Source organism: Ylistrum balloti, unplaced genomic scaffold, assembly GCF_031769215.1.
Source record: "Ylistrum balloti isolate Yb309-2 unplaced genomic scaffold, AGI_CSIRO_Ybal_v1 Utg369886, whole genome shotgun sequence".
In the NCBI taxonomy this organism is placed as follows: domain Eukaryota; kingdom Metazoa; phylum Mollusca; class Bivalvia; order Pectinida; family Pectinidae; genus Ylistrum; species Ylistrum balloti.
The window spans coordinates 405,444-419,416 of NW_026782021.1; the positions used below are offsets into that span (position 1 = coordinate 405,444).

Consider the following 13,973-nt stretch of genomic DNA (forward strand, 5'->3'; position numbering starts at 1 on the left):
TAACTTCCGCTAACGTGTGGAAGAGAAAATATCAGTCGAGCGTCGTCTGCTACTTTTCATTAATGCCCCAACCTTTTACAACCAAATCATGTCTTAATCATCATTAAGGTGGCCAATTATTTCTCAAAATCATAAAGTTGATTCGACGCCCGAAAACTGTTGGCGGGGCCGAAAATGAGAAACTTTGCTTTCCAAAGCCAGTATTCTTAAATGCACAAGGAGATTGTAACTTTTGTGAGAATCAGTAATGATTTCTGAAATGAATAGTTTTATTGTTGGCTATCCATTCCAAATGATAATTACAACGGAAAAATTACGGGAGAATCTCGCGGTACTAGGGCATATCAAATCGTTTTGAGCCTCAAACACTGCAACAAAATAGCTCCCTCACATCTCCGCATCATTGTCCAGTTAGTTTGCCAGTCATTGCTACCCAATCGGTAGAAATCAACCAACATCCCTCAACTGCACATTCAGCTCAACACCCTCCTCAAAACCTCTAAAAGAGATGGAATTCGCTGGGGACTAGTATTGAAAATGAGTGGTTAGTGAGTTCATAGCCACTCTCACAAAGCTTCCACCCCAATACCTGGTGCGCTGTCTCAGTGAAGTAAAGTCTCCTTTACGTATGTCTACTGCCCATTCATTGTGGTTCCATTGGGTTTAGTAGTCGATGGGAATCCGCTCTTTTACTGTCATGGTCGCCGTAACCTTCTTGGAAGATGTGGCATGTTACCATTCCAGTGATTCCAGTTAATTCTCTGATCATCACAGGTTACAAACCTAAATTAAAGTCAGCAAGGGCCCACTAATGGTGATCTTCGAATGACTCGTGTCATCCGAAAGCTTTCTTAAAACCCATCTTGCACATACCTTGGACATGGTATTTTGTCGTGAAGTATCTCGGTGTGGATTCGGTTGTTTTTAATCAACGGGTCGTGCACAGTGTCAACGTAGAGATATCGCAGAAACAGAAAATACCGGCAATGCGTCATGAACGGACATTACGAGGTATCAAGTCTTTTTATGAAACGATTTCAACACTGTCTGACAACTGTGATAACCTGAAGTATCACACTGTATGAACAACTTTAATAACCCATGGTATCACACTGTCTGAACAACTTTTAATAACCCATGGTATCACACTGTCTGAACAACTTTTAATAACCCATGGTATCACACTGTCTGAACAACTTTAATAACCCGCGGTATGACACTGTCTGAACAACTTTAATAACCCGCGGTATGACACTGTCTGAACAACTTTAATAACCCGCGGTATGACACTGTCTGAACAACTTTAATAACCCGCGGTATGACACTGTCTGAACAACTTTAATAACCCGTGGTATCATACTGTCTGAACAACTTTTAATAACTCGCGGTATGACACTGTCTGAACAACTTTAATAACCCGCGGTATGACACTGTCTGAACAACTTTAATAACCCGTGGTATCACACTGTCTGAACAACTTTTAATAACTCGCGGTATGACACTGTCTGAACAACTTTGATAACCCGCGGTATCATACTGTCTGAACAACTTTAATAACCCGCGGTATCACAATGTATGAACAACTTTTTTCAACATCTGGAAACTATGATGACGCGCAGACATAACAACATGTTGTCACATCACATTTGTCGATGCTGTTCATCATTTCCAGTATATATGAAGCAAAAGGACACCAGGAGACTGTATTATCTCCGGGAGAATCAGGTTGGGCTGGCTTTGAACTTTGTGTGATCTCTTTCTCATTGAAAGTCGCTTCTCTGTGACAACTAGCCATAGGTTTATTTAGGGTATAGTTAATGTGGTGCTTGACTGTGATGAAGTCATACAACACAATGAAATATGATTAGCTGGGACTAAAGAACTTCCTAACACTCAGAAAATAGCAAAGTATCTTTTGCGCAACAGCATGCCCTGTTCGATATATTTGATCTTTTTGACAAACATACCTGAAGTTTAGTCACGTCTTCTTCGCAATGGATAAATCGTGGGCGAGCCACTTACCTGTTTATCACCTGACAGTCCCATGCCGCCAATCACATGACAATTTCTGATCAAACATGCATCAGTCATGTTGTTGGCTAACAGGAATAATGTGTACTACTACCGTAGATATGTCGATAAAACTACAGTAGTTATGTGACAGTTATACCACAGTAGTTATGTGACAGAAATACCACAGTAGTTATGTGACAGTAATACTACAGTAGTTATGTGACAGTAATACTACAGTAGTCATGTGACAGTAATACTACTGTAGTTATGTGACAGTAATACTACATTAGTTATGTGACAGTAATACTACTGTAGTTATGTGACAGTAATACTACATTAGTTATGTGACAGTAATACTACTGTAGTTATGTGACAGTAATACTACATTAGTTATGTGACAGTGATACTACAGTAGTTATGTGACAGTTATACTACAGTAGTTATGTGACAATTATACTACAGTAGTTATGTGACAATTATACTACAGTAGTTATGTGACAGTAATACTACAGTAGTTATTTGACAGTGATAAAAGATTGCCTGAAACCTGTGACATTTTGATTCAATTATTTTTAATTTGGGTTCTTACTGTTTAGATAATGGTTGAAGTTCATTTTTATTCAATGTTTTACATAAGACACTTTAATGGGCTTAGTTGGATACTGTTTCCGTTAAATAGAGGATATTTAATATTATCTACAGTAATAACAAATTTATTTTATAAGTGAGCTTAATATCTTAGTATGTTGCAGGAATGGAAGATACAAAAATATTAGATACACGAGTGATATATATTTGTCATTGCTGAAGACACCATTAAATATTTATTTATTACATTTTCACAAGCAAAATAGTCAAATTATTATTATGTTTAGGACAGACATAAAAGGACAAAGCTGACTTATATTTTGCATCGACACCACTCACTTCTCATATTTCCTCGGTACTCGACAAAATTAAGTCCATTTTAAAAAATCACAAATAATGTATTAACAATTAGAATTTTTCATGTAAATTTTATTGACATCAAAAAAAAACTTTTTCATTTCACTTACAGACAAAATTTGCTGTAAAACGTTCGGAGAGAGTTTGATAATAATGGTTTGTAACAACTTCCTACGCGACCGAAGATAAGGCGACGAGCGTGGCAGTCGCTGTCACTGTCGATGACACGAATCCTCATGAAATGTCCATATGGGTTGAACTTCTGATAAGGTCATTTGAGATACTGACTGGCATGGATTGCTGACTTTCATCAAATATGAAAGTTTACCTTGGAATTGCAAGTCGTGTTACCAGTAAACATATGTCTGGTTTTGTATTTTGTGTACCGGGCTGTAGGATTTGTCAATTTTATAAAATGATCTGTGTTCTTTCTTTCCATTGGTGTAAGTCTGCGGAAGTATTATTTTTAACTAGTGAAAAATAACACCTTTATCAATGTGATGATATTTCTTAACAGCTCACTGACAAAAATGTAACAAATTTAACATTTAAAACCATGTGACACCTGGCACTCTTCTATTCGATAATGAACGTACATTGTGCGTCTAACATCGATAGCAATGTTTGTAAATCAGATAGGTCCTAGACTCTGAACGGAATACATCGGGAATGATTTCGGAAACATGAGCCTGTAACAGTGTTTCTGAGTATGGTATTCTATAACTTGTAAAAGGGACAAACGAAATACAAGAGAGAGAAATTTACCTCCCTCAGAATAGTCGCAGACAAGAATAAGTAATTAAATGCATTGCATACAAATACAATAACTTCTAAATATCTGTGGTCTTGATATCGGGATCAGTGATTACAGACTTGTATTTTGTTTTGAAAGTGAATCCAGAGCTACATGCTCGCATTTCATCAACTCTGTTTCTTAATTTTCAACGGAATTCACAAGTATTTTGAAATTCACAATCACGGGATGAAAATAGTTTATTAGATCTAATTAATAAAAATGAGACTGTAAACGTCCAATCGTAAACGATTAAGAAACGCGAGACAGCTACTTCACCTTTACATTGCTGGCTCGTGTTATTATTACGTCATAAAAACGCCATTAGGTAAAAACATGAACGGCTGACCAGGTAAAAAGGTTTCTTCTAGATATCGATGTTAGGCTGTCATGATAGCGTCTAAACGTATTGTACACATATCAAATTATTTCCCTAAATAATAAACAAAACATTCGCCTTGAAATGATGAAGTAGAAGATTTTTGCTAGACACTGAAACAGCTCTAGACTTCACCATTCACTGGACAGCAGTCTGAAGCAAGCACGTCCATGTTGAGTCTGATTCGCCCACAGGAACTCAAGTTATCGTACGGAAACTTCTTCCAATTTAAACCAGGGGTGTCATAAATAATCAACCTACGGACACCGTTTTTACAGTAAGACATCTAAAGTTAGTCCTGAGATCATTGTTTGGACGACCCGACCGACTGCTAAACTGCAGGCTCCCGATCTATTGTTCACCATTCCGAAATGTCAGTTTTCAGTTTGGCACGTGATTTTTAACAATGATATTCTTTGAAACGAATTGCACGACCGAGTGTACAAAGCATTCGAACATCACATGAAATCACTCGTTTTCTTTAAAAAAAAACGTGTCTTATTTGTTTGTAAAAAAAGTGTATAAAGAAGACTTCTCACCTTTCCGAAAGACACTTTCATGTCTTTCAGATCATGGCTGAAGTTCAAGCAACGCGGTTGGTTTGCAAAACAGAACGTTATGTATTGCTAGTTTGACATCGTGATTATCAGAACTGAACTTTGAAAAATACATTGACCCGTTCTTTGTAAATTGTTGTTATATCTACAATCAACTAAGTCTCGTCCGAGTCGTTGACATTACACAAAGGAATGTATTTCTGTCCTCACGTATTACACACACTATGTACTGTGTGTTTAACCTACTTAGTAGCTAGATTAAGCCTTTACGGATCATCGCACACTGGTCTAAATAGGAAAATCTCCAAAATCGATAGGCACACCGTGCGGGTGGATTTCCGAGTCTTTTCATCGTCATATGTTGGGAATTTCCTAGTTGTATTCTGCTTTATATACCTAGTACCTAGCGCCCATTAATACATTATTTAGTTTCGGATATACAGGTATATATGTACTGGAGACGTCACTGATACCGTCTGTGTCAATATGTAAGCGGATAAGACCATTGTGTCCTCGTCTGGTCAAACCAAAGAAAAAGCAACTTCCGCTCAGTGTTGTAACTACTTCAGAAGAAATAGTAATTAAAAATGGCGGAAAACAAACCCTCTCTCCTGGCGGATACGTCAGATACACACAACACCACTGTCCCGTCCCCCGGGCCAGTCGGTGTGACGGAGGGGACCTGTGTAGGGGTTGATGAACTGACTGATACTCCAGGTGAGTGTAGTTGCGTGACGCCGGGTGTGTGTTTCTGCTTCATCATGCCATTAATTATACATAGACGAAAAGCAGGTTGTCTGACGACTTTTCTGTGTAGTAATAACTGGTTACAACATTGTACACAAATACTTACTGTTACATAGTTAACAACATAGGTTAGTCTATCTGTTTTCTAAGTAATATTTGGTGTAAATCTTAAAACTGATTTTCTGCAGATGTACATGACAAATGTTTGCTTACGATATAGTTGTTTGTATAATACTCAGCAATACAAATATGTATTTCATAAGTCGATCAATAGATAGTACAGTGTGTATGGACTACCTCGCACGTTTATTGGATCCACCTGTGCTAATAGCTATATTCATATTTTAACATTTTTATTAAGTCAAAACGACGACACGTTCGTCAGTCGCTGTAATTCATGGATGTTCTAATACGTTGTTGATGTGGAGAGCTCTCAACACCAGATTATATATTCTGTTTAAATAGGTCTAAATCTGCTAGCTAATGTCACGCATGTGGGAAGCATATGATGTGGCCTGTACAGGCGAATACTCACATGATCTCAAAATCGCTATTTGTTATTCTAAAAATAAATTCCTTAAATGGAAAAAAAACAGTCGTCCAGCGGAGACATTCAATGTACAGTGTATATCACGGAGTTTGTAATCAGTCTATATCCGATAAAAACGTATACATTGTCTGTCATCTGATAGATATCACAAGTTTAAACAACACACATGTGTCCTAATATTGTGTACTTACAAGTATAGACTTTCTGTCGATAAAAATGAAACGTGAACTCAGTTACTTATAAATAGACTATATTCCTAGTAAGTTTCTGAAACGTCCTAGAAAATATCTACCTAACTGTTTGTCAGTTGATTAACCTTCTTATAACACCCTATCTTTTGTCATACAGATAACACCCTATCTTTTGTCATACTGATAAAACCCTACCTTTGCCATACTGATAACACCTATTTTTTGTCATACTGATAAACCCCATCTTTTGCTATACTGATAACACCCTATCTTTAACCATTTGTTAGAGCAAATGAAGTCAATATGATAGGTTGATAAACTGACATCACGTTTGTATGTGTCAATTTGGGATCTCGTTGGGGCACAAAAATATCCGGATTAAATCTGCCTTCTGTGATGAAATATATACATTGGAGTCTGGTGGTACAACCAGATATGTAACTCTAACAGTACGGACGTTTCTTAATGTTGTGACTATCACATGATTCTAGATCCTTTGTGAAAGGAGATATTTATCTCTTATGGTCTTCAAAGTTTGCAGTGGTACACACTATAGTTGTCAGTGGTGTATGGTACACGTTACAGGTGTGGATGGTACACAGTGTTATCTTGTACACATTGTAGTTGTCAGTAGTATATGGTACACGTTACAGGTGTGGATGGCACAGAGTGTTATCTTGTACACAATCAGTTGTCAGTGGTGTATGGTACACGTTACAGGTGTGGATGGTACACAGTGTTATCTTGTACACAATCAGTTGTCAGTGGTATATGGTACACGTTATAGGTGTGGATGGTACATAGTGTTATCTTGTACACATTGTAGTTGTCAGTGGTAGGTACAGAGTGTTATCTTGTACACAATCAGTTGTCAGTAGTATATGGTACACGTTACAGGTGTGGATGGTACCCGACACATAACTCAGCGAAACACAAAACACCTCATTGTCAAGAGGTGAGTAAATGACATTCGGCTAAAGTTGTCAAGGTAGCTCTATAACACTACAGGTACACGCTTTACCTGAACAAGTAATTTAACGACTTTACGGTATTGTTGTTGATCAGTTAAACATGTGGTAATTATAAATGGAATACCTGGAAGTAGGCGTTCCGTGTACAAAGATAATGTGTCGTCCTTCCTTCGTCCGTCTGTAAGCAATGTTTCCTATCGTTATTTCTTTAGAAGTACTGAATGGATTTTTCTCAAATTTAATATATATGTCCCCCTTGATTCCTTGTTGTACTTACTCGATTTTGTCACTGATGAAAAAAATAACTGAGAGGCGATCATATTGAATTTTGGCAATGACAGATTTTTATATCGTTATTTCTTGAGTGGTGCTAGATGGATCTTTTAAAATTTCATATGTTGGTTCCGCTTGGTACTTATTTGTGCCAAGCCGATTTAATTTTCTGACTAACCAGTAAAGAAAGTAACTGACAGGCGGTCTTTGTTGATTTTGACACAGTTTATATTGCTATTTTTGAGAAGCTGTGGATAGATCTGTCTTAATTTTTCTATGTACGTTCCCTTGCTCCTTAGTTGTGCCTTCTAATTTTGGGGCAGATCAGAAAATCAAGAGGACCAAAAGGCGACCTCCTTTGATTTGGCGGTTAAAGATTATCCTCACTCTTTCTTCAGACGAAATTTTGAATTTGACATTATTAAAAGAAAACACAAAAGAAACAACAGAAAAGACGGATAAAATTAAACTTTTAAAGAACATGCAAAGACTAAACACTGGTGCGCCACGGTCCCCTTGTCTTGTTATCGTAACTGGTTGTTTTGTGTATTTTAGATACTTCGCCGGACGGTTTCAGAGACACGTTAAACAAACGAGTAAAGACATTAGTACGAGGGTGAGTCACTTTGTTTTATTAATGTCGATTTGAAACTAATTCTTCGCTTTTCTAGAACATGTTCGCGATTGTATGCATGTATGATGACTTTACCTGTCAGACAGCTTACAAACATGTATAACTTACCTCTCAGACAGATTACATACATGTATAATAACTTACCTGTCAGACAGATTACATACACGTATAACTTACCTGTCAGACAGATTACATACACGTATAGCTTACCTGTCAGACAGATTACACACAGGTATAACTTACCTGTCAGACAGATTACATACACGTATAACTTACCTGCCAGACAGATTACATACACGTATAACTTACCTGTCAGACTCAGGATTACATACACGTATAACTTACCTGTTACACTGATACCTAGATAGCCTGATTAAAATGTAACCAATTGACATTCTCTTCATCTTTATATTTTGATGTTAATTATTTTGATGTTGATTAATTGCTTTATAGAATAAAACGTGGAAGTACACCCAAACCGATAGCAAAACCGGAAGTAACACTTGTAGAGGAATGCCCGAGAGAAAACAACGATGACGATGAAAAGTCGAGCTCGTTCGACAACGACAGTACCGGAAATGAGAGTGAAATTGAAACACAGTCAGATATAGCTAACTTTGATTCTCCAAACATCTGGGAAAGGAGAAAGTTACAGAATATGCTCGATGATATTTACGACTTTAACCATTTCCGGCGTGGGGTTGCTGTGCTAATCGTGAATACAGAGTTTTCAAATATCAAAGATAACCGACCTAGTGCCAAACACGATATCAAAAACCTGACAGAATTGTTTCAAGTTCTTGATTTTTACGTCATACTATTACAGAACAAGACAACCAGCGATTTGAGGGACTCATTGATAGGTCTGTATCAATCTTATAGTGCTTGTAATCTAGTTGTATCAATAAGAGATGATTATTATAATGCTAATAATTACGTGTTTATACCCACGGTAACGTTTGAATAAGAAGAATAATATTAACTTTGTCATAATCTTGTTAACGAAAAACACCTGTGTAAACAATCAAGTACTTTTTAGAGATCCAATCAAAGTTGGAGGAAGACAGTGACTGTTTTGCGTGTCTGATCAGCACTCATGGCGCGGAGGCACAGGGTCGAGACCACAATATCCGGCAGCACGTGCTTCATACATACGACGGCATGATCCCTACAGATGAGATCGTCAGTATGTTCAACGATAGCAACTGTGCAGCAATGAGAGGGAAGCCAAAACTTTTCTTCATACAGGTAAACAAATCAACGTTCTCTTTTTCGCGAAAGTGAATAAAATACCTAGCTTGAAGTACTGCATTATGGCGCTACCATTGTCGGAATACACATACCACATATATTTTTGTTGTATTTGGCAGTGACAGAACACAGGTATATGTATTTAGTACGTACATTAATTAGACAAAATTATTTTCTAATTAACTTAGATATTTCATTTTTCGTAACAAACATTCTTATTTACTAACATTGAAGATGGAACTATATTTCTGTGCGGCATGATAATTTTGACGTGCGTCATCGGGCACAATGTAACGTCAACGTCAGGTAAACATAAGTAGATTGAATATGCGTAACAAACAGTTGAAAGTATTGCGAGATAGATAAAGGCTCGTCACTTCTGCCTTTTTTCACTCTCGACAAAATGCAGACACTGGCCATGTATTCCCCATGTAAGTCCGTGTAAATTGACGTGCTGGGGAGGTTCAACGTTAATATTTGTCCGTATCATAAGCGTGTTGGAGACGGTTCGATGTAAATGTTTGTCTGGTATTATAGGCGTGTCGGGGGCGGTACGATGTAAATATTTGTATTATAGGCGTGTCGGGGCGGTATGATGTAAATATTTGTATTATAGGCGTGTCGGGGCGGTACTATGTAAATGTCTGTCTGTATTATAGGCGTGTCGGGGGCGATACGATACAGCCGATACAGATATGGTGGACGATGGAGTCGAGATAGACATCATGGATGTAGTTCCACCGTTCGTCATGTATCCAGGAGGAGAGGGGCATGACGTTTCCTATCACCAGGGACAGAATTACAGTGACGAATGCACGAGTACACATGAAGAAGAAATCGAACAGGAGGAGGGGCATCGTGGGACATCGTTTGAAATTCGGACAAAGGCGGAATCTATAACAAAGCAGGAGGCACATGGAAACACTGGAGAAGACGACTTCAAAAACACTACGAAATCTGACGCAAAAGGTAGGCCGGATGACGATATCATAAGGATGCAGGGATTGGAACATATACCCTTTGTCGACGATATAGAGAAAACTGATGACGAGCAGGAACAAAGAAAAAATCGAGAGGCATGCCGTCGCTACCAAGAGCAAGTGCAGCGGGAAGAAGAACGGAAAAGGCTAGAAAGAAAATTGGCACTCCAGCTGAAATGGGAAATTGACTTCTGCTCCATCCCGTGCTACAACCATTGTCTCGTTATGTTTTCTTCTGCCCCAGGTAAGAAACACTTCATTGGATAATTTCATATTACGATGTGTGACATCGTTCCCCGAAATCGTTCTGTAATACATGTACCTGTGGTCATTATAAAGGCACAATCTGGTCAATCAGCGTTTTTTTTAATTCAAGTAGAAACGATAATATAAATACATATACGGAAAAAATTATGGCATGAAAGTTATTTGCTACGTAGCCAATGTCCGAGTTGGTCAGTTTAAATTTGGGAAAGCACCCTCTGGCGGGAGCAATGATGGAAGAACAGTGATGACACGGTTTTGTTAATCTTTCACGGGGTAATAATTTACATAAATAAGTTGCATATAATACGTTCCATCTCATATTTTTGGCCAACAGTAATTCTAGCATTTTTTCACATCCGTTTACTATTCTCTATTTGGTGTGATACTCTAACTCATTTTACTCGCTCCCGCTTCGGATTGGAAGCCATTTTTGTTGACTTTGCCGAGACTTGTTTGCACAGGCCCGTTATTTGCATAAGAATTCCTTACAATTAATTTTAAACATATGGGAAGTGTAGTATTTGGCCAATATAAGCACATGCATAGTTCATAAGGGGTAAAGAACTACAATCTCATGAACGAGTTTTAATATAAACAAATATTTATAAAACTTTACTAAATTGTCCCTTTAACGATGTAAACTTACTACAACACTAGCGTCCCTAGTGAGCGTTGTTTTCATTCACAAATAGTCTCTTTCTAATAATTTCGTTGATATATATATTCCAGTGCCTCTCCACGAAAACCCATGAAAATGCATTAGAAATGTGATGTTTTCCTGCCAACGATCATTCCAAATATTCCCTTAAAAAGGTTGTAATACCAAACATCTAAAAAAATGGTCCTATAAAATAGACTCTCACGTGATATACTGATTCGTTTTAACAGCTGAAATGGAGTTTCTCATAATCACAGTACTAGGCACAGACGAATGTGCAACGTTTTTGTTTTTAATGACAGCCCTCACCAATGCCGAGTACACATGGAATGTTACCATCAGTCGTACACACATTTGGATATAGTACTTAGTATCGACAAACAATCATATCTGATAAGTGCTCGCTTAAGACGAGGTAACATGCCAGGAGGTTTCAAGTCAATCTCTAAAGTTTACCTTAATATATTTTTTAAATTCTCTCGATAACCTCCATGTCATTGCTATATTCGACTTGTCCTATCTCCAGACATAAACAAACGTGTTATAGAAGTCTCTCATGAGTCCGATATTTGAGGTAGGTAGTGTTGTATACTCAGTATAATTCCGTTTGAAATGGATAAAGATATATTCTCATTACGTATATCAAAGTAATCAAGTAAAACAGGGGCAACAGGTCGCTTCACAATGTTTGTTATATCATTTTTTGTGTAAGGGAGGTAACTCAAAGAGAAACGAGTACTTATATATTGAATGGTTCGTTTTGCCAGTCACGTTCAGTAATTACACATTCACATTCAAAGTTCTCTTTTAAAGGCTTTGTCTTTTTACATATTAAGAAGAAGGTTAGAATGCAGATATTTTGCCTGTTCTGCAGTTTTCGAGGATAGAGCCCGACAAAGTTTAAAAACTGATGACCTTGACCAAAAGGAAAATGCAGCAATTTCTTCATTTTATTTATTGAAAGGATCTGGATCCTGGTCATAATCTTCATTGCAAAATGTCCAGTTCTTTGGTTCAAGATATTTCTTGTTTTCAAATGTGTTTGGTGAGTTGAGTTACGGGCTTGCCTTTAACCTACCCACTTAATCATCAGTTCTAGATTTTAGTTTAAGTCGCGAAATGTGGATTCCGAAACACAAATCAAGTTTAAGAGATCTGATTCTTTTGTAGGTTTTCACTGTTTAAAAAGTATTTTAATGCAAAGTCTTGTTACTTTTCCAGAGCGGTTTGCGTGGTGCGATGACCACATTGGAGGATGGCTACCATATTGTATGTATAATGTAGTGTGTCGGCTCCACAGATACGACTTTCAGACAGACTTTCTACAAGTGTTGACGGAAGTAAACCATGAAATGGCAGTGTATCTCAAGACCAATACTCCAAGCAAACCGGAATTGCATCAAACAAAGTCAGCGGCATGTATTTACCACATGCTCACCAAAGACATTTACTTCCGGCTAAAGTGGAACAGAAATAGGGAGTTTGTTACGGAAGTGTGATTCTAGCATCGATGGTCAAAAATAGAGGCGGAAGTACTTAGTACAGAAATAGATTGTAAACCCTGCGCGATAGCAATGTTGTTCAGATAACGCAACCTTGGAGAGTGTAGTGTTATTCCATTTCCGGTTTTAGTTAAAGTCTTTAAAACAACAATCACGAAACCTTTTATTCGGCAGACGATTTTACGATGTTCACTGCAAGAATCCTGTTATTGTCTTACGGATGTGAGAATTTATCATGGTTGAATACCACCTGAGGAAAATCGGATAAACATGAATATATCTAACTTTACAATGTTATACAGTGTCTGTTTAAATGACCGTGTGGGCATGTCCATAATAACTATAATAATGATCTGGGAACAGTGTCATTTTAACATCTAGAATGATGTATCACATTTGTTATCATTTAAGCTGACATTTCGTTAAATGAACCAGGTTTTTGTATTTGATTCCACTCTTCATTCCCTCTTATCATTGATAAGCCCTAAACAACTAGTCACGTGATTCACTTGCTGTATAGGACAAAGATGTCTTCACGGGAGTTTTGTTTCACATGTTTGAATGTAGATAAGATAATGTGTTGAACTAAATGCTATGCTGTCTCGCTATGGATGTTTAACAACAGGGTAAACTAATTGTTAAGATGTGTTCATACGTTGTTTTAAGTTTGTAATGTTTAACTTTTAACCCGAGCCTTTTAATGTTTTAATATAACGTTCAAATTATTTTAATTTAAATTTATGTAGTAATAATTATCTCAATGTCAATTCACCGGTGTTGATTGCATATCGAGGTTATGATTCGTCGGCCGGTGTCAATATCAGTGTTAATCAGCCGGTGTCGATGTCACTGTAAGTCGCCTAGTGCCGATGTCGATGTTAATCGGCCGGCCTCGATGTCACTGTAAGTCGCCTAGTGTCGATGTCAGTGTTAATCAGCCGGCCTCGATGTCACTGTAAGTCGCCTAGTGTCGATGTCAGTGTTAATCAGCCGGTGTCGATGTTACTGTAAGTCGCCTAGTGTCGATGTCAGTGTTAATCAGCCGGTGTCGATGTTACTCTAAGTCGCCTAGTGTCGATGTCAGTGTTAATCAGCCGGTGTCGATGTCAGTGTTAATCAGCCGGCCTCGATGTCACTGTAAGTCGCCTAGTGCCGATGTCGATGTTAATCAGCCGGTGTCGATGTCACTGTAAGTCGCCTAGTGTCGATGTCAGTGTTAACCAGCCGGTGTCGATGTCAGTGTAAGTCGCCTAGTGTCGATG

General features: G+C 37.8%; 1 protein-coding gene across 1 annotated transcript; it reads left to right on the top strand.

The window, feature by feature from the left end:
- Positions 1–5,274: 5,274 nt before the first annotated feature.
- Positions 5,275–12,708, top strand: LOC132546349 (uncharacterized). The gene is made up of 6 exons (XM_060210062.1): positions 5,275–5,404; positions 7,975–8,035; positions 8,507–8,916; positions 9,093–9,301; positions 9,964–10,528; positions 12,431–12,708. Exons 1-6 carry the CDS (start codon positions 5,275–5,277, stop codon positions 12,706–12,708), a joined length of 1,653 nt encoding a protein of 550 aa, XP_060066045.1.
- Positions 12,709–13,973: the final 1,265 nt, after the last annotated feature.

Excerpts from the sequence above, each read along its gene's own strand:
- LOC132546349 (XM_060210062.1), top strand. The coding sequence starts at position 5,275 with ATGGCGGAAAACAAACCCTCTCTCCTGGCGGATACGTCAGATACACAC. Across the intron at positions 5,405-7,974 it reads TGAACTGACTGATACTCCAG|ATACTTCGCCGGACGGTTTC; the intron begins GTGAGTGTAGTT and ends TGTGTATTTTAG. Across the intron at positions 10,529-12,430 it reads TATGTTTTCTTCTGCCCCAG|AGCGGTTTGCGTGGTGCGAT; the intron begins GTAAGAAACACT and ends TTACTTTTCCAG.